This window comes from Berghia stephanieae, chromosome 3 (genome assembly GCF_034508935.2).
Source record: "Berghia stephanieae isolate SIO BIC M18660-M18661 chromosome 3, UCSD_Bste_1.3, whole genome shotgun sequence".
NCBI lineage: Eukaryota > Metazoa > Mollusca > Gastropoda > Nudibranchia > Aeolidiidae > Berghia > Berghia stephanieae.
In genome coordinates this window covers 81,509,581-81,531,056 of record NC_088362.1, presented here as the reverse complement: position 1 = coordinate 81,531,056, position 21,476 = coordinate 81,509,581, and the positions used below count along the sequence as shown (strand labels likewise).

Below are 21,476 nucleotides of genomic sequence, written 5' to 3'. Positions count from 1 at the left end.
TTTCTTAATTTTAAAAGCAGCTTACTGTAGTTTGTAAAGATTTTAAAAAACTTTTTTCTAATGACAGCGTCTAATACACGTTAAAACCAATGCATTTCTATCCCGTTGTAATTTTTGGCAGTGGTATCTCCATTTTAATGGTATTGGCTCCTGTTTCTTTATACAAATGCCCTGTGAGCTTGTTATACACTCGAAAGAAACATTTACATAGGGAAGTCAAGAAGAATATAGCAAAAGAAACCTGCTTCCTTGGTTATGAATAAGAAATTTAAAAAGAAATAGGCAAATATCTCTTTATCTTGTCTACCATTTAACTTTCTAATTATTTTTAAAAGTTTATTATATCCTTTTCTATATTTATAATTTAATTTATCAAGAAGATAAGAGTACTGATGAATCTATTTATGTAGCTGATTTGTAATGGTAGTAGAATTTGATAGATGGGACCATGTGATGTTGCATATCAGAACCTTTCTTAATCAAAGCTTTTGCTAAGGCTCTTAAATCACAGATTTAAAAAAATGGAACTACACAGTTTCAGTAATAATTATCAATTTTCTTTATTTTTTTTCTTTCTCTTTCACAGGATGAGAATGCAAGCATACCTTTATAATGGAGAAACATCTTATCTATATTTTTAAAAATGATTTTCAGTTTGAATAACATGAATATGAATGAAATGACAATAAAAGTGATATAAATTTATAATCTGCTTTTAATTTATTTCGATTTCACAAGTTGTGTTATGGCCCTCAGATACGGCAGGACGGGTGAGACTGAGAACCAGTCCTCACAATAGCACTAGAGGTCTTGTATATGCAAGATGTGATTTGCATTGATGCAGTTTAAAGACTGTCCTGTTTTATTCATTCTGGTGCACGCTGTAGGTTTTTTGGGTTGTTTTTTTTGTTTCTTGTTTTAAAGAAAGATTCTTTGGGCTTTTTTCTTCAATCTAAGACTTGATTGAATTCTGACTCAATGCAAATCAACTTTGTTCCAACTCCAACTCCTCAATTTCAAATTACAATGAACTTGTGCGCCCTTCCTTCTCTGTTAACCTACAGGTTATTGGATATGTAAGTTTAATACATTTACGTCTACCACAATGATAGACTAGCAATTTATCTAAATATCTTGCATTCGTCTTTTGTAATAACTTTTCATTCTGGGTTACACATGAAAGTTAGCAATGCCGGGTTACAAAAGTACTTTGATATTAAAAAGATCATCATCCTAACATTCTAATCTTAATCTTTGTCATCTTACTTTTTTTTTATATGTTGCCAGGTGTAAGACTTATTAATTTTGCAAGTCATCATCATCATAGCTTGTCGCACCAACACCAAACTCACTCCACAGCATTGGGGAGCAGACTCTTAGGTCATGGTCAGTGCAGCTGAGCCCATCCTGGCATTCTCTAAGGATGTCTGCTCTGGGCATTCACATGTACACAAGCTAGTCTCAGCCAGCCCCCACTTTTTCATGCCACCAGTTGTTCTCACAAGTTTTGCCCGTGCTGTGTTCAGTGTTACCAATTCATTCCTGGGGAGCTCGGTTCCGTAGGACAGTTCTTCTCTCGGATCTCCAACAGCTTCATTTGCATGATTGTCCCACTCTGTGTGGAAATCCTGTATACAGCTGCATGGTCAGGGTTGATGCTTTCTTCCGTCATGAAGCTCTTTCTCGACTTCAGTCTACTTTTTATTGGGCTGTGGTCATGTTGGGGGTGCCTTGGGTCCATTTTCTGTTTATATTTCTGGGCTTTGGAAGCAGTGGCTCTTCGAATGTGGGGAGGTGCAATGCCAGCCAGCCGATGGAGGACTGGAACTGCAGTCGGTTTCAAGTTACTCTAATGATCCGGCAGGTGTTATTTTGACATGGCAGGATCTTACTCAGACTGGTGAGACCTTTTCGGCTGTTGAATAGCAGAGGGCTAGTATGGTTGTCCTGACTGTTTTCTGATCTGCTCCCCGTGTAAGTTTTTCTTCTCTTTTCTTAGGAAGTTGTTTCTTTTGGCCACCTTTGCTTTTGTTTTCTTTGTGTTCTGAGAAAAGGACATTGTGCGGTTTACGGTAACACCGAGGTACACGGGGAATGTGTTGTTCTCCAATATGTCCCCATTCCAGGAGATGTTCAGTTTCCTGTTTTCTTTAGACTTGGCGGCTCTTTATATGGAAAGCACACTCTTGAGTTTTTCCTGGGTTAGCATTTTGTGAGTTCTTTAAATGTGGGCTCAGAGAGTGGCTCCAGGACATCCGTTAGTCTCTCCTCAATGGTCTTGAAATCAGAGGCCTGGGACGCGAGACACAGATCATCAGCATATAGAAACCCCTGGATGTTCTCGAACTGAGGTTGGTCATTGGTATAAACGTTGAAAAGGATAGGTGCAATTACCGATCCTTGAGGGAGTCCGTTCTTTTGTGATCTGCTTTTCTTCCCATCCATTTCCACAAAAAAGTGATGGTTTGACATAAGGGATTTTATTATTGCAACTATTTTTGTGTTACGAGTTACCCTTGCAACCTTTAGGAGCAGTTTCCTGTGATTTACTGTGTCATAGGCAGCTGCCAGGTCCACGAACACAGTTCATGTAATTTGTTTGTTCTCGTAGAGATGACTGATCCTACCTCAATGGCGATTGGTCCGGATTGTGATTTTGGTATGGGGTTGCCGACAGTTTTTGACATGTCTGGAAGACACAAATGCAGGGTCTGGGTTGTAACCTGTTCTCCAGCGAGCGCTTGAAAAGGATGATTCATGCGTCATAGAAGAGTGTCAGATTATATTGGTCAGCCCATTCCTCAACAGTATCTACATCTTCGTTGTTCTCATTGTATCCCCATTTGGTGCTGTGGCTGTTAAAGTCACCTATCACAATCATTGGTTTCTCACTAGTGGTGGATGTAACTGGCCACTTGAATGGCGTTGGTGGAGGTTTGTTGACAGATATCACATTGAAGTGTCTGCCTTCAATTCTGAGAATTTCCACCTCACTTACTGTCATGTCCTGGTTGTATGTCACTATTGATTTGTCTTTGACTTTGACGTAGTTAACGCTACCGTGAATGTTGCTTTCATGTTGTATGACTAAATGCATGCCAGGGATGTTTAGTGCCACGGTCTTGTGCGTCTCTTGTAGACAGAGTTGCGTCGCTGGAGGCCGATTGCTACAACATACACAACACCAACATTTTGCAAGTATCTTTAACACTTTTACCATTAAACGGTGATATTGACAACAACAATAATAATAACTATTATTATTATTATTATTATTGTTATTAATAATAATATTAGTAGTAGAGGTCTAGTAGTAGAAATAGTAACAGTTGGACCAAGTACATAAATATGAATATTTATACAGCGCATTTCTGCAGATTCAGATAGCCGTGAGCAAAGCGCTTCACAATGTTTCATATTTATTTCCCCCCCCCCCCCCCCCCCCCCCCCCCCCCCCACTTCAACAAGCCGTATGGAACCATATTTCTTTGTCATACAGCCTGTTAAGCGACCCTTGTGTACTAAACCTGTCACTACCCGTCATTTCTGTAGCCAGATACTCATTCAATCGAGTGGGGTAAGCGGTAAAGTGCCTTAGCCAGGGAAACAACGTGGGGACCACAATTTTTCACGATTAGTCATCCATCCTATTACTGATCACACTTAGCATTGGCATTGCTCGACTTTTGTGACAAGACGAAAACCGTACCGCTGAGCCATACGGTCCGTTAGTTCAGTCTAGTTTTGTGGTATCAGTGGTTATAATACAGTAGTGGTAGTGCAGTTATAGTAGAAGTACGTAGTAGTAGTCTTCTGTTCAAAATGGTCATCTGAGCGAAGAGATAGGAGATAGATTCGAATTTACTCTCTTCATTGCATTGACCGTATGCTTTGACTTTGATCATTTGATACGCTGTAAAAAAAAAAAAAAAAAAGTCGGTCCACCTTAACCAAAAACAAGCAACAATCTTAGTTTCCCTGAACATAGATATGGTTTTGTTTACGGGAGGAGGGGGAACCATGATTATGGTTTTCCTACAAAATAAAAGGAGCATTTGGGCTATAAATAATATGATCGTGGCCTCCCTAGCTATCTCAGGCTCGGAGTAAACAGCTGGAATTTATTCACGACCAGCTTCAGTTTGCTGCCTTAGCAACATGTAAACAAAAAGTTAGTTGGATGCGCATGACATTACTAAAGGTCAACTGCAGCATAGTTCGGGTCATTTATAAAAAAATCTGGGTCACGTTTGACGTCAAATGTTATTGTTTACATATGGGGCACCTTCCTTTACTGTTCAATACCGGCTTGGACTTGAAATAATCAACTTCTGTTCACAACTGTGATGAATATATGCAAGCATCACAGGGTAAAAAAGAAGTGCACGTAACAACGATGGACCAACACAGAACTCTCCAACCTAATACTGATGGAGATCTGGCCATTATAAAAACAAAAAAGTAAAAAATATGACAGAGAGCAACTGGACAAATTGAAGACCTTACGTAAGGACAAACCACCATCCCAAAAGTTGTTTTGTTTTGTTAAAAAGGTTTTTACGACGCTTGCAACTTAATAAGGTTGTAAATAACAACACATAACAGAGAGATGATTTACAAGGGAAAAAAAACATCATCTCTTTTTTTTGTTTGTTTGTTGCTTTAGGTCTCTTCCAACACAATTGAGGTTATATGAGAGACCGCTGAAACAAAAAAACAAGCAATCTAACAAAAATGGTACAAATGTAAATCAAAATCATAACCTAAAGATATCATAAGCTAAATTATAAATAACCAAGAACAAACAGGCAGAAGATTTACAGAAAAAAAAAAAAATCCCCTGTCAAAAATACAATCACAAACCAAAGAAGCAGGATAGGCTAGTAAAGAGAAGAAGAAACGACATCACTATCGGATCGTACACCCATGCGAACATCATAGGTATATGATTCAAGGGTGATGCTCCCATCCAACCACCCGCCATCATCTCTCAAAACTATAACTATACATTCTACTGTTTCCCTCCCAGCCAGGGCAGGACAAAACTAAGTAATCTAATTCCAAGACAAAGACAGAACACAGGTATAGAGGGATAGAATAGGTAGTAAGTGTCTCTCTGCCCACTATGGGAGGTCAGGAACCCCACCCAGCCAATCAAAGTCAAAGACAAAGACAGGAAAAAAAATAATCAAAGAAAGGAGCACTGCTATCCGCTACCCATCTTGAGCGAAAGCACAATTGTAATTTTCCCCCCAAGTAATACGGTCATGCCCACTACCTACCTCCGCGACAACCTAACAAATTCAAATTCTGACAGGGAAATACAATCACAGGACATAGGTATTGTGATACAGAGCAACAACCTAACACCACACAAAGATTGCTGCTATCTTCAAGGTTGAAGCTGCAACAGTAAGGACTGAGTTGGAGTTCAGATAACCCATCAACCCACCCCACCTTCTCTCTCTCTGGTCCGGCTCCAAAAAAAAAAAACAGCATCGACTCCAAATTTTGAATCTGTAATCCCTGGACCAAGTGGTTAGATCCAATAGAACACCACTTTCCACCACAGTAGAAAATGACAATTTCAGGTATGATCAATGAAGCCCTTTAACGAGATGATTTTTAAAATTAAATTCTTAAATAAAAAGAGAGAAAAAAAAATATGCCCACGCTGATCCCATAGTCCTGTACATGCGTGACCAACCCTCTCAAGATGGTATTATATGAGGAATAAATTGAAAATTAATCTAGGGTGTCAGAAACTGAAATTATTGTAATTTTTATTCTATTATAGACCTACCAACTAACAAACCCATAATTTTTATGAAAAGAAAATTGCAATAGCTATAGTCGACTTAAAGAACAATAATTTATCCTTACAAGGATTAAAAAAACACTTCTTTACCCCTGGCATCAACCTTCATTTCCAATCCATATAAATCTATTGACATCAATGAACAATACAAACTCGTTGCATGAAATTGAGCCCTGTCTTAATTAATATCTCTTCACCCGTACACACTGATACTGGACCAGAACACCTGAAGTGACAAGGAGACAATAATGAAAAAAATAAACCCCAACCATCATCAAAATTTTACATATTTATTATCGACAACTTAATAGCCTAAAGCAGCCATCTGTTTCTGGTAAGGTTCGAGCTTGCCAGCAATGCTTTTCTTGGCCTTTTCTCTGAGAGCCTGGGAGAAAATGAGAAAATGAGAGAGCCAATAAGATTGAGACAAAGGTGAAAAAAGTCGTACCAAATTAAAATAAAGGCAACTATGAGATGAAACGCTATGCTAATCATAAAAACAAATACAAAGTGATTCCTAAAAGCTATTAATAAATTGGCGAACATGATGCTATGTAAAAAATCTAACTTCGAAACTTGGTAATATGTTTGAAAACATACAATCATTAAAAAATTTAATTCTTTACTCAAATACCACAACCTTCATGTCCCTGAATAAGCAAGCACCTATGTAATAAGTAAAATGTGATCTTGACATCTTTGTTTATGGTATGAAACAGCCAAAGTCTGATACAACTGAGGCAAGAGAGAGAGAGAGAGAGAGAGAGAGAGAGAGAGAGAGAGAGAGAGAGAGAGAGGGGGGGGGGGGGGAGAAAGAGCAGAAGTAAAAAATCGGAGTGGAGGTTGATCAGAACTGACATTGAGAATTCAGTTAAATACCCCCTGCACATCAGATGAGCACATGTCTATAGATAATGGTCTTATTCCTGTTTAAGCATTGCACCATAATATTGACTGCTGACCGAACTGCATAAGCAACAGGGTTCCTATCGCAATTCACTTTGAAATTGGAGTTTTCTTAAAAATTCAAAGACTAAAATAACGATACTAGGGACAACTCAATGTCAGTGTACAACAGCAGTGTAAAGCCCTCAAGTTCACTTTTCTTCAACTTAGCAAAAGGTATAATAAATGCATTTGATTGAACAAAAACTTCATGGTATTCAAATAATTTGCCTTTGCTGCCATTTTGTCAGCTATAATTTCTCAAGATCTAAAACCTCATTCCCAAGGTTTTCAACAACTCTAGCCCCGCAAATTTATCCCCTCTCCCTCTTTGTAATTTCTTCAACCTACTTTTCCTCGAAGAATTTGCATGTAGGCAGCACTTGAGGAACTAACTGAGAAGAGCAGAGATAGTGATAGATCACCTATTTCTACCCCTTTTCATTTACATCACACCCAATTCCCAGGTTCACTACCAATTAATGTCCACCCCACATCGTCCCAGGTTGACCAAGACACCAACTTGAAATTTGACTCGAATACTTTTCAGACACAACTAAGAGGAATTTCAATGCCGAAAACCTATCTATTGAGGATGGCAATGATGATGATGTATGTGGTGGTGTTGGTAGTATTGAAATGGTATTAATAATAATGATGATGTGACAGTGGTAGTTGTAGTGGTGGTGGTAAGGATATTGATGTGTTGGAGGAGGTTGTAGTGATGGTAGTGGTGGTAAGGATGATGTGGTGGTGGTTGTGTTAATGATGATCGTGGTCATGATGTTGTTATGGTAGGGATGGTGATACAGTGGCGGTGGTTGAAGTAGCAGTGGTAGGGACGGTGATGTAGTTGTAGTAGTAGCAGTGTTAGGGTTAGTGAAGTGGTGATTGTTGTAGTAGTGATGGTGACATGGTGGTTTTACAGCGCCTGCAACACATTAAGGTCATATCAGTGCCAGTAAAAAGGAAAAAAAATGAGATAAGTTCTAGAATTACAATTAAAGCACAAAAGGTAAGACAAAGGGGAATTTGTTTTGTTTTGTTTGTTTTTAAGGGGTTTACGGCCCTTGAAACACATTAAGGTCATATCAGCGCCAGTAAAAAGGAAGAAAATGGGATAGTAAAAAGTTCTAGAATTACAATTAAAGCACAAAAGAAAAGGTGAGACAAAGGGGAATTGGTTCAAATAGGAAACGGATGTAGATTCTAAGAGCACACTATCAAAGTACTTAGTTTGAGATCACCTAAAAGTCTCATCCAGACACAAGCACAGGTCCCAACCAAGAGGAATACACTCAAATGTTTACCAATAAAATAATATAATATGTAAACTAAACATAATACAATGCATAATAGAGATATGATTTACAACGAAAAAAAATCATCTCCCAAAACTCTAACCATGAATTCGACTGTTTCCCTCCTAGCCAAGGAACTCCGGCCAGGGTCCGGACAAAACTAAGTAATCTCATTCCAAGACAATGACAGGAAACAATTGGGAAACGGGTAGACGGGGATAGAAGACACAGCATGTACCTCCGCCACTATGGAGGTCGGATCCCACCAGGGGAATTTTTCAATAGGAAACAGTTGTAGATTACAAGACACACTATCAAAGTACTTAGTTTGAGACTCACATAAAAGTCTATCCCGACCAACAGGTCCAACTATGAGGATACACTCTAATGTTACAAATCATATATAATATGTAAAACAATCAGTGCATAACAGAGATATGATTTACAGACAAAATATCATTCTAATACTAACTATACACTTGTTTCCTCCCATCTAAGGTATGGCAGGACTTGGACAAACCAGTATCTCATTCCAAGACAAAGACAAAAGTGTTGGAAACAATAGGGGATAAAACTTCAGTAAGTGCCTCCTGCCCACTAGAGTAAATGACATGTGGGATTATAGCAGGCAGGGATGTTGTGGTTTTAGTAATGTGGCAGGATGGTATTTTTAAAAATGTTTTAAGGTTATTACGGTGCTTGAAAATTTAGGTTATTCAGCGCAGTAAAAGAAGAAATGGATAGTATAAGTTTCTAGAATTACAATTTAAGCACCAAGAAAAGTAGAATAGGAACTGACAATAGGGATCAGATGTAGATTCAAAGCATACACAATGTACTTAGTTTGAGATCTTTGTCTCATCCGGACACAAGCACAAAATCCAACAGAGAGGAATACACTCAAATGCTTACATTATACACTAAAAATAACAAATATAATAATACATAACAGAGACATGATTTACAAGGAAAAAAATTTCATCTCCCAAAACAATAACTATGCATTTGTTTCCCTCCCTGCCAAGACTCCAACCAGGGTCAGGATAAAACCAAGTAACCTCATTCCAAGACAAAGACAGAAAGCATGTTGGAAAACAGATATAAGGGGATAGAAGACACAGTATGGACCTTCCTGCCCGCTTTGTTGATGTGGTGGTCATAGCAGTGGTAGTAATGATGTGGTTGTTGCATTAATATTGTTATTGGTGATGATGGCATTGTTGTAGTGGTGGTACTGAAGATGAAGATGTGGTTGCAGTAGTCGTGATCTCGCAAAATTCAAGTTCTCTCCTAAAATGAAATTCAAATCTTTCTCAGTAATATCAAAATTAAGTTTTCAAGGGGTCCATGAATTTAAGGAGGCTGCGGAAACCCTGAACCAATGGTGAAATTGGGAATACTTGACATGCACAAAAACACTTATAAAAAGACAGAATTGTCACGGTATTCGCTCGATTGATAACAGGACTGGACCATACTTCACCTACCATGTTTTTAACTTTGCGGCTGTGAAATTCTTTAGCCTTAACTTTTCTCTTGGCCTCCAACTTAGCAATAACTCCCTGGTATTTCCATCCAACTTCATGAGCTAATCTGTCAAGAGCGCAGTACTGTGGGGGAAAAAAACAACAAAAAAACATATAATTTAACAAGAAAAGCAAAACAAAGATAACTTGAGCTTTAAAAAAACAAACTAGAGATTTTATATAGTACAATACCCACTAAATGTGCTCAAAGCGTTTTACAAAGGGCCACTGACCAACAGCAACACAAAACCTGTAAAACGAGGTACGGCGCCTGATAGACGATATTACAATTTTTCAGATAGAGACAGAGATATTCATGACATGGTACTCATTTTACACTTGAGTACGATTGGCAACCCCACATGGCTTAGCAGACATAGACATTGAAAAATATGGTATTCAAAATAGAACATAAAAAGTCTCTTTCGTTGACAGGCAAATGAAAGTCAGTCCAAATATCAGAAGACATGCTTCCAGCCAAGCAATAGAAATATGAAAAGAGTTTTTATAAAGGCTTTATCAGCTCAGCCGTATAAATTCATGAGATCAGAGTGGTCCCAATTTTCCCCCCCCCCCCCCCCCGCCCCCCTTCCGTGTTCGGACTTTTAGTTATTTTTTTTTTAATCCCCTCCCCCACAACGACTGATCCACTCTCTGATCATTTTACTGTAATCTCTATTGTAACCAGGAGCTTTGTAATAAAAACAACTGGAAGTACTTGTTCTTAGTGGAGTGGTATGTAAATCGAGCCAGAGCATAGATCTCTATGCACCTGTCCTGATTTTCTGCATCAGTAGAGTGGAGGTTAGCGTGATGTGCATGACAGCAGGATTCAATGCCAATATCCAAAATATGAGGAGCCAGTTTACCAAAATAGCGGAAACCTGGCAGTTATGAAAATCTCAGTATTGACAAGGATTGATAATGGGTAGCAACCATCTCAAAAATCCGATCCAGGTGAAAAAAAATAATATAAACTTTGATTATATACATACCTTCCTGATAGGGTTCAAGCGGAGAACTCTCAAAGCAGATGGAACAACCATACGCTTCTTCTTGTCATAAGGTGCTGGACAACCTTCAAAGACCTTCAAACGGTCAAGAGCATCTTTGCCCTTGGCAATCTTGTGCGGCACCATACCTTGTAAGGACAAATGGTATCGAGATATATCAAGATATATATATAAAAAAAAAGCTCATCAGTCCACATAATTACGAATGCTTGATAAAAAAATATATAAGCACACTAACCAGTATCATTTTTCTTTTTAAAAAAACAACAGGGTCCTGGTATTGCATCAATACATAAACTGCAACATGAACTCGAACATAGACTATTAAAAACATCTTACATGAAAGGCGGTTGTACTATCTATGATGTCAGATATAATTTCCTATCATTGCTGTCAAACACGGGAAAGAATATCATCATCCATCAAAAACTGATAAAAAATGCTAAGAAAAAAAAATGATAGGAAAGTCAAAATTTTTATAACAAGATCTATAGCCGATCTGCACCTTAAGGCATCAAAAAGTAAGGAAGACAAAGGCAAGATCAATCTACGTGTCCAGTCTAACTGAAAAGACTGGATGTCAGATATAATTTCCTATCATTGCTGTCAAACACGGGAAAGAATATCATCATCCACCGAAAAGTGTAATCAATAATGCTAAGGAAATATGACAAGAAAAATTCAAAATTTCAAAACCAAAACTGAAGCCTATCTGCACCCGAAAGCAAGGAAGACAAAGACAAGATTAATATTAATCTATATGTCCTAACTGAAAACAAACAGTGATAATGGCCAACAATGTATTCCCATTGTCATTTGCTTGTGAACTCAAAAGGTATTTGATGTCTTCCATTGAATTGCAAATTGGCCCACTTGAAATTTAACAACGAATTGATATTCCTAATTTTAAAAAATTACAGTCACCAAAGCATACAGCCACTGCCACCTTAAACTTAAATGACTAAGTGAGAGTGCCAACATACTGGCACCAGCAATTCTATCCATGTACCTTAAATTACTGGCAACACTTATGATAGATGAAAAAATCACCAAACATGCGCCTCCATCATTTAAATGTTTGTTCCAGTCAGCGAATACATTTGATCTTCATTCATACTGAACTTAACAAAATACATTTTTTTTAAATTTAAAAAATCAGCCCAGTTAAGACATCATTATCTCTCTCATTAATGTGTAATTGATGTCAGATATGTCTTAATATCACTTCCATCAAACACGGGAAAGAATATCATCATCCATCTTTGCACACAATTCATTATAAAGGAAATCTCAACACACCCAAGCTTGACAAACAAAGACTTTCGTGGTAGAAATTTTTGAAAAGGAAAACCCTAATGCATAATACATTAATGACCCAAAACAGCAGTAGCAGTGTGCGTGGACTATCCTAACATATAACCTAAATTCAGAGCTTTTCCTGTTTCTTGTTCTAATTTTGTTAATCAAAATACCTGGGACAAGCAAAGGCCAATTCCATATAAATACTGGTAGTCCAATTTTTCTTCAGAATGCCAAACTGTGACAGTTGGCCAACATGGTCATATCTCAAAAAATATTTCTATAAAAGGCAAAAATAATAATTCAAAGAAAAAAAATAAATTTACTTTTATTTTTTAAATCTCAACATAGAGGCACAATGATGTCAGATGTCATTTAGTATCATACTTGTCAAAAACACGGGAAATAATCATCATCACACATCAAAGATGCATACTGTGAAAATCACAAAAGTGGCTGTATAGACCTGTAAATGAGCTCTATAAAAATTGACTGAAACTCTTCAACAAACTGAAGATTCAATTATTTTTTTAAAAATAAGGGCATCATTGGTGAGGAGAGTGATAAATACAATATATCAAAATAGTGGGTGTTATTTCTTACTGGAAGTATGACTGCCATAATTTGATGTAGAAGGAATGCTAAATAAGCATGTCATTCATATAGGTAAAGATGACTTCATCAAAGTCATATTCCTGCCTCTGGAGTTTTTTTGAGAATTTACAGGTCTAGGCTGTAGGGAAGCCTTTAAGTATGTATGGTTGTAATCCATGAACACAGGTAAACAAACTGTCTTCACATACATTATAAAACGACGAGAAGAAATGGAATATGAATAAAATGTGGTTGTTATTTATCAGAGAATGAGAGGAGAAAACCAAAACAAACAAGGAAAAAAATTACCTCTCACTGCTCTCCAAAATTGTTGGCTGGGGCAACGGAAATGAAATGGACCAACGTTGGGGTTCACATTACACCTGAGCCTCAAGAACTTGAGATATCCCACTGAAATTTAAATTTCCAATAAGTTGAAAAATGAAGTAGAAGAAAAAAATTTAAATAAATTTTTTTGACAAGTGGTTAATCTAATTTATAATATTTGATGAATTAGTGTTGTTTTTCAATGCAAATACTCTCAGACAGTATTTATCATTACTTGCAAGAGACAAAACCGTGAATGAAAAATCAACTGAAAGGTAGCACGTAAGTTTTCAACTTACAAACCGAAAAATCAAAAAGTATGATTTGCATAAGACTGCTTAGTAGGTAATTTGATATTTTTTTTCAATAATAAAAATTAACAATAATTTAAAAAAAAAACAAAAAACAGATAGGCCTTTAAAAACCATTTAATATGATACCTTACTTTTAGATCAAGGATAAAGGGTTCCAAAGTTATGATGGTTTTACTGCTCAAAAGTTACTATTGCAAAAATCTCAGAGAATTCCCCCACTGGACAGCCTCTCGATAAGGTGACCACTGATTGAAATGGGACTTTAGCATAAAGAAAAGAGGGTTGGGCACTTGGGGCCAACATTAAACATACTGCGCTGCCTTCAATCTTGATGAAATTTGACACTGACATAGATAAATTAATTATCCAGATGCATTTTCTTATATATTTTTTGCTATTTTTGAAAATAATTACAAAAATTTTTAAATGACGTAATCTTTATCAAAATTATAATTTTTGACATGATGTACCAAACAAACCGGATAAGATATTTGGGAACTAGTTAAGATCAAAATTATTTACGTTTATTTCTGTAAAAATTTCCAGAAATGTTGATCCCCTCACATCTGACAACAACAACTCTTTGACCTGTTGGATAAAAAGGAAAAAAAAATCAGTGAATATACTTATGAAAGGTCAAAAACAAAATTTTTCAGAAACATAAAACGCCTAGAGCCAATTAGGCAACAGATACATAACACATTCAGCAACATCAAGTACAATGCTGTCAATGAGCCTGATCTCTACACCAAAGGCATTCTTACATTTCACTTTCATCATATTAGCCACTCAAATTGTCCTTTAATTTGAGTCATCTTAACATGACCCAACTTCACTTTAAGATTAAAATTGGCTGGTTAAGGACGAAGAAGGGATCATTTCCATTAAAAGATTGTCATGAAAACAAAGTGAAAGGTATAAAACATTTTAACCACCACCTAAATGTATGCTGGTGGTTCAAAAAATTACAGAAATAGAAATATCACACCAAATTAGCGATGACCAGGAAAGTTTGGGTTTTACAGTCAACAAGGCCCAACTTATTGTATTCAGTAATTTTGTTTCAATTAAAAAATAAATGGCAAGTGTTGGTATCATTTTATAGGCCAGAAAATAAGCTTTATTTTCGTGTACAAATCATTTTCATGTATGGTAAGTATGAAAAAAAGTTAAGGTTAAATGAAAATGGAATAAAATATGAGGTTTTTGCCCTAAAAAGTTGGGTTGATGGCGAGTAAAATTAAATAGTGAGCGAGTGTATCAATTTTGATGAAATTTGGCAGAGATATTCTTCAATTAATTGTACATCGATGTATCAAGTATTTAAAATGTATTCATAATTTTAAAAGTTCTTATAATTCAAAAATTTATAAATTTTTACTTTATTAGCTTTCTGAGAAATACGATCAGGAAATAAGAATTAAATACAGTTAGAAAGCTTGTTTTGTGCCCTTTAAAATGATACCAAAATTAGCCACATAGACCTACAAATAACGCCATGGTGACCAAAACACTAAGTGACAAAAATAAAGTTTAAAAAAAAAGTTTCACATTACAGTGAGCCTATCGGCGGCCACTGGACTGGGGTTATCAAAGTGCCTAGTCGCAAAAAAATTTTTTGGGGTCAAATTTTTAAATCTTTCTCTTAAACAACAGGTAGCTATGGGAATGCATAGCCTAGCTAGTGAATAGTTTGGTCTTGTGTGAAGAAGACAGGAAAATAACAGGTGTTGTCGATTTAGGGATTTGGGGCGAACAACACCTTGGCCCGGGAATTCGTCCGCGAAATAAACAAATTCCCGGCCATCATCAATATCCCCAAAATTGTGGCGAGAATGAACAAATTATAGAAACAAAAGATAATAAGGGAGTGACTATTCTCACCCCCGGGATGAGAATAAAAAATCGATCGAGCTCACCCCCGGGATGAGAATAGAGGTAGTCACCCCTTTTCGCTATTTTCATCCAGTATTACTTTTACCTAACCAACAACCAGGGTAAGCCTTGCCTATCCGCCCCTTCTCGCTATTCTCATCCTGTATTACCAAACAAACAGATAAGGCTTAGCCTAGCCCCCTCGCTATTCCGGTTCGTAGGAATGTGAATTGAACGTGATCGATACTGGTCTAAATCGTCGAAGCAAGCGACTAAGAAATTTGACTATCAATCGGTAAACAAAAGAGAAGGAAAAGAAGAAAACAAAAGGGTAACCTCATGCAGTATTAGTAGTGCGCGACTAACATTATCAAGTACTAGTTAAAACCTGTAATCGATTACTGCTTTTTGAGAGTAGTGAGGAAGGAGGGAGGGGAGGGTGCTAAGCTGACCCTACATAGGGATGAGAATAGCGAGAAGGGACAGCGACTAGACTAGGCTACCCTCCCTACCTGTTGGTTAACAGGGATGAGAATAGCGAGAATGGGCGGGACTGCATGTTCACCCTCCTTACGTCCAGTTCCACTAAAAGTCACAAGAGAGATGATGATCAGGTGAGAGTAGTGAGGAGGGGACCCGAGTCTCTCTTGCTTAGTTTACCCTAGATACGGTCTGCCGCCTGGAATGATGACACCGGATGCTGCTTATCGTTGTATGCCAGATTCTTATCGTTGTATGCCAGATTGGCATTTCTTTTTTTGTGACCAGCATTTTCTACAAAATTATGTGTTTTATTAACAAGAAACCCACCAAATTGTGCGACTTGCAATCGAGTCACCACTCTTATAAAGAAAAGTGCCACAAGTGACAACGGGTACTGGCGTTGCCCTACCCACAAGAGTGTCAAAGTTCCCTTAAGGAGAGGATCGTTCTTTGAACATCAGTGTCTTCCTCTGAGGAAAATTGTTGAGCTGCTCCTTTTGTGGGCTTTCAAGGAGCCAATTCTAAACAGTACAGGGCTCACTGGAGTAAGTGAAAATTCTGTTGTACAGTGGTATGGTTTCTTCAGAGACATTTGTTCGTGGTGGCTTTTGAACCCGTACCAAATAGGTGGCCCACGAAAGTTTAGTGGCCAAAAGGAAAAACGTGGGCCGAGTTGCTGAGCAATGATGGGTGTTTGGTGGTGTGTAGGGAGACAGGACAGGGATTTCTAGTGGTCGTGGATAACGACAGATCAGCGGCTAGACTGTTGCCAATTATTCAGAAGCACATTGCCCCCGGTTCCACTATACATAGTGACGGCTGGGCTGCATACAACGGGATAGCCAACCTCCATACCAACACCTGATCATGAACCACACAGCTAACTTTGTTGACCCCCAGACAGGCGCATGCACCAACACTATTGAGTGTTATTGGAAGAACTGCAAACGTAGGTTCAAGTCTATGCTGGGTGTCCACAGTAGTCAACTGGAATCTCATTTGGATGAATTTATGTGGAGGGAGCTATACGGGAAGACCCACCAAGAAGCCCTTCGACATATTATTCTCCACCTTTCGCAGTGGTATCCAGTATAGGGTGAGTTATAAATACTGTATACTACTAGTATCAGAAAAAAAAAACCCCAACAAAACAAAACAAAATCCTGTCCAGATCTAATTATCTACTATGAATCTAGAACTAGATATATATTTAGAGCTCGAAGCAATCTAGATTTAATATTTTTAAAAATATTAGATCTCAAAAAAAAAAACGATTAAAAATATTAAAATTTTGGCCAGAAATTAATTGGGGTCCCCGAGTTTGCGTAAAAAATATAAAAAATCTGGCCAGAAATTATTGGGGAGATTTTTTAGGTCCCCGAGTTTGCGGTAGTACCAGGGACGGCGGCTAGGCTACCCTCCCTACCTGTTGGTTAACAGGGGTGAGAATAGCGAGAAGGGGCGACTACCTCTTTTCTCATCCCGGGGGTGAGAGCTCGATCGCTTTTCTACTCTCATCCCGGGGGTGAGAATAGAGGCAGCCAAAGCTAAAGTTAACAGGTAGTGAAAATTTAAATGGTTGGTGGACTATGAACAGATTTGATGATTAACAACTTTCTTCCTGGTTGAAAATAAAAAGGCGAATTGCCAGTTTGACGTTTTTAGTTCAAAGTGACAAAAGAAATTTCATTGATCCATTTGCTTAAAAAAAAAAAAAAAGAAGCTGGATTTGACATTTGATAACTCTTTACTCTCATCTTGTGTTAAATATCACTTGATATGGACTGTTTTGGGACACAAATAACTAGGTACTTTGGTGAACGTCCATTTGGCCCTCCAGCAGGGAGCCGATAAATGGCCTAGTGGCTGTGACCCGATTTTTTGGACTTTTGAGTGATGGGTCTCAGAAAAAGTTCCATAGATTTTTTGTTTATGGATGGATTTTAATGATTGATGTCTTATTTCTTCAGGAGAAATTACTCTATCGTTTGGTGTAGTTTATTTAATATCAATGACAATTTAGTATAACTTTTGATTATGGATAAAATAGGGTATAATTTAGCTTTGGATAATTAAAAGATTAGAACTTGGTAAATCAAAATTTCATGCTGGCACGTTTATTTAACATCTTAACTTTTTTATAAAATTAAATTCAGGGCAAAGTTGTATACCGCATCCATGAAATTCGTTCCAGTAAAATCCTTTCTCAAATCTTAGCGGCCATTTTAGACTAGTTTTGAAATCCAAATGGTGGTTACTACCGGAAATGCAACAATTTTCAGGTCACAAAGTCCGTCAGTAAATAACAAAGGCAAATAGAAGACCATTTTTCAGCCTTTAAACTAACATAACTTTTTTTCTGCTTATCTGATTTTCACAATTTTGGTATCATTAGAATCGTGTTGAAAAGCACTTTAAAATGATATAGGTTTCATTAGGCACTTTGATAACTCCAGTTCAGTGGCCGCCGATAGGCTCACTGTAAGGTGAAACTCGTTTTTTGGAACTTTATTTTTGGCCCTTTAATGTTTTGGTCACCATGGCGTTATTTGTGAACCTATGTGACTAATGTTGGTATCATTTTAAAGGGCACAAAACAAGCTTTCTAACGGTATATTTTATTCTTAATTCCTGATTGTATTTCTCAGAAAGCTATTGAAATAAAAATTTATCAAATTTTGACTTATAAGAACTTTTTAAATTATGGATACATTTTAATTATACTTCATACATCGATAGACAATCAATTGAAGAACATCTCTGCCAAATTTCATCAAAATTGATACACTCGCTCATTATTTTATTTTTTCCGCCATCAACCCCACTTTTTTAACAAAAACCTCATATTTTTTTCCATTTTCATTTATCCTTAATTTTGTCCATACTTTTCATACATGAAAATGATTTATATGAAAATAAAGCTTATTTTCTCACCTTTAAAATGATACCTAACACTTGCCATTTATTTTTTAATTGAAACAAAATTACTGAAAACAATAAGTGGGCCATGTTGACTGCAAAACTCAAAATTTCCCGATAGCCGCGAGATGCTGGTTTTGAGGCAGCAGTGAGATCACAGATTCTCTCTGTAAAATTGACAAAAAATGTCAACAGAAAAATATAAATAACTCTGGAACCGTAAGTCGTAGATAAACAAATAAGGTATCAAATTTTATGTTTTTTCAAGTCCCATCCCCCTGACTGGGTCAAATTAAGATATTTTGAGTTTGAAAATTTTATCAAAGTGCCTAGTTTCATTGAGCTCAATCCAATTTGAATTTTTTACCAAAGTACCTAAAATAACCACTGGCATTATTTTCAGAATATTTGGTATTTTTCACGCCTAGTTTGGCATTTTGCATAAAATCTATCTGCCAAACTTGTTAAATGTGTCTGGGAATAACGAAAACAAGACAGGTGTCTCGGAATAATGTATCAAAATCCAAAGTGCCTAGACTGGGTCAAATTTTAAGATGTTTTGATTTTGAAGGACTACCGAAGTGTTTAGGCTCCCAAATGTTTAACCAAAGTACCTAATTACAGTCGTTGGATAGCCGATTTTTTTTCTTCAATCGACAAATGCAATATTACATACCTTGCAATAGTGTCTTGGCAACAGTAGATGCAAGTCGACCAAAAAGATGGCCTTTGCCATCAATGACGATGGGCTGGGATAAAAAAATATAATAGCAATATAAGGTTTATAGCATCGTCTGTGGTGTTCTACGAACAAACATTAAAATATAGACTGAAGCTCTATGACTATGTGCCACTTCTAAAGAGTTAAAGACAAAGTAGAAAGGTACTGCAGTAGAGTAGAACAGTAAACGAGACTTATCGATAATAGGTGTTGTGACCAAATGGCACGAGACTATTGTGTTAATATTCAAAAGCTACTGCGATTGCAAGGAAGGAAATTTCATAACCATCAATAGAAACACATTAACTACAAAACATAGGATTACGAGGAGTCTTATACACCTAGACCTCGAGCAATATCATAATTTCATAGGTCCAATGTGATTACCTGTCCCTTGAAGCCTCCCATGTTTTACAAAAAAGGAAGTTGAGGATGAGTTGTTGTTTGAGAAGCATGGGACACCGGAAATTTCTCACCAAATTTCGGAATAAAATTATTTCGACTATTTAAATCTTTGGCTAAAAACATTTTCTTTACACTTAATAGAAGGAACGAAGTTTACGTCACTCAGCTCTTTGTTATTGTTTTTAGACATCATTAAAAAAAATAAGTACTCACTAAATCAAATCAATCAGACTAGAAATATTCAAAGTTACACACCGTTTTGTGTATTGGTACCCTATAGATAGTATGCAGATGACGTTACTCAGGCCTTTGTTATTGTTTTTGCCATTCGCGTTTGTGAGTTGTTCTCACTAAACTGTATTAACCAGACTATAAAAGTTCATGGTTACACAGAGTTTGTGTGTTGGTCCGTTATACTTCCGGATGGCAATGTTGTGAACTCCTTGGCCAAGCGCATTCTATTTATATCTAGCTGGCGGAAATTATGAGTATTTTACCTAAACAATGCATGATGCATCGAAACACACAATATTCTTTGTTGAAAGCAGTTGAGTCAGCCACACCTAATTTTTTTTAGGACGATAGTATAGAAATCCTTTTTTTTTTTCATGGATGGGTGCTCTTCAGTTACTATTTAATGCTATTGATAATAATAATAATAATAATAATAATAATAATAATAATAATAATAATAATAATAATAATAATAATAATAATAATAATAATAATAATAATAATAATAATAATAATAATAATGATAATATCATCATTATCGTTATTATTGTATTATCATTATTATGTTAGATCATCATCACCATCATCCTGAACCTTATCATCATCATCGTCATCGCCATTGTCGTCGTCCTCGTTTTCATTGTTCATGCTTTCTTGTCTACAGTGAATGTTTCTATTTCATTGATGAATTATATTAAAGGGCCAAGTGTGTATATGTGTGTATGTGAATGGGTGTGAGTGAGGGGGGGGGGGGGGAAGAGACAATAGTAAAGACAGGATACAAACATGGCAACCACTTTTAAAAAACTTTGATTTGATGATATTATGTACCAATTACATAATGATTTAGGATTGTTGTTGTTTTTTTTTTGTTTGTCCGTTTTGTTGTTGTTGTTTGTTTTGTTGTTGTTGTTTTTGTTGTTGTTTGTTTTGTTTTGTTTTTATTTGTATGTGTTTTTCCTTATCAATCCTAAGTTTGTATACATTGTATCCTAAATTACCAATCAAAGAAAATATCCACATAAAACGTTGACGCTTCCATGTCTGACAAAGCTAAAAAGGGTGCAAAGAGGCACACATTTCGCCTCTGGAGCTGAATAAAGGAAATTTTAATTTCATATTTTATATCGCTTTATAAATATTATTCTTATTCTTATCGTCATCATTAATACTATCACTATCGTTACTATGGTATGATATTACTAAACAAGATATGAAGTGAATAGAAAAGTGCCAGAAGACAATAGAGAATAAAAACTTTTCGCGGCGGTGGTGGGGTTTGAACCTGCGACCTTATTGGTACGACAACTCCGCCTGGCAGGTGAGAGCGTGGCTCTACCGTGTGAGCTATCCACGAACACAAAAATATTCGTTTCAAACTCAAAGTCATTACTAGATCCCTCTCTCACCCACTTCTTGAGACCGCCGATTCGTTCGTACACCACCATCGCGAATAATTTTGACCAGCAGTTAAGCTTAATAGCCAATATTCTCAACACAAACATATAACATAGAAACGATTGAGACATTGAGTATGCTCCGGTGTATGGGGTGAATTTTTAATTCAAAAAGTGAGTGGAGCAGGCACTTATGTTGGTAACAACAAGATATGAAGTGAATAGAAAAGTGCCAGAAGACAATAGAGAATAAAAATTTTTTCCCGGCGGTGGTGGGGTTTGAACCTGCGACCTTATTGGTACGA

General features: G+C 36.8%; 1 protein-coding gene across 1 annotated transcript; it reads right to left on the bottom strand.

Moving 5' to 3' along the window:
* Positions 1-6,094: 6,094 nt before the first annotated feature.
* LOC144968596 (large ribosomal subunit protein uL13-like) lies at positions 6,095-19,609 on the bottom strand. The gene is made up of 7 exons (XM_078907098.1): positions 19,523-19,609; positions 19,091-19,163; positions 13,660-13,725; positions 12,806-12,907; positions 10,586-10,731; positions 9,552-9,674; positions 6,095-6,203 (listed from the first exon to the last, which is right to left on the bottom strand). The coding sequence occupies exons 1-7, from the start codon at positions 19,541-19,543 to the stop codon at positions 6,123-6,125; spliced, it is 612 nt and encodes a 203-aa protein (XP_078763224.1). The 5' UTR covers positions 19,544-19,609; the 3' UTR covers positions 6,095-6,122.
* Positions 19,610-21,476: the final 1,867 nt, after the last annotated feature.

Excerpts from the sequence above, each read along its gene's own strand:
- LOC144968596 (XM_078907098.1), bottom strand. The coding sequence starts at position 19,543 with ATGGGAGGCTTCAAGGGACAG. Across the intron at positions 19,164-19,522 it reads TGGGAGGCTTCAAGGGACAG|CCCATCGTCATTGATGGCAA; the intron begins GTAATCACATTG and ends TTTTTATCCCAG. Across the intron at positions 9,675-10,585 it reads GCTTGAACCCTATCAGGAAG|TACTGCGCTCTTGACAGATT; the intron begins GTATGTATATAA and ends TTTCCCCCACAG.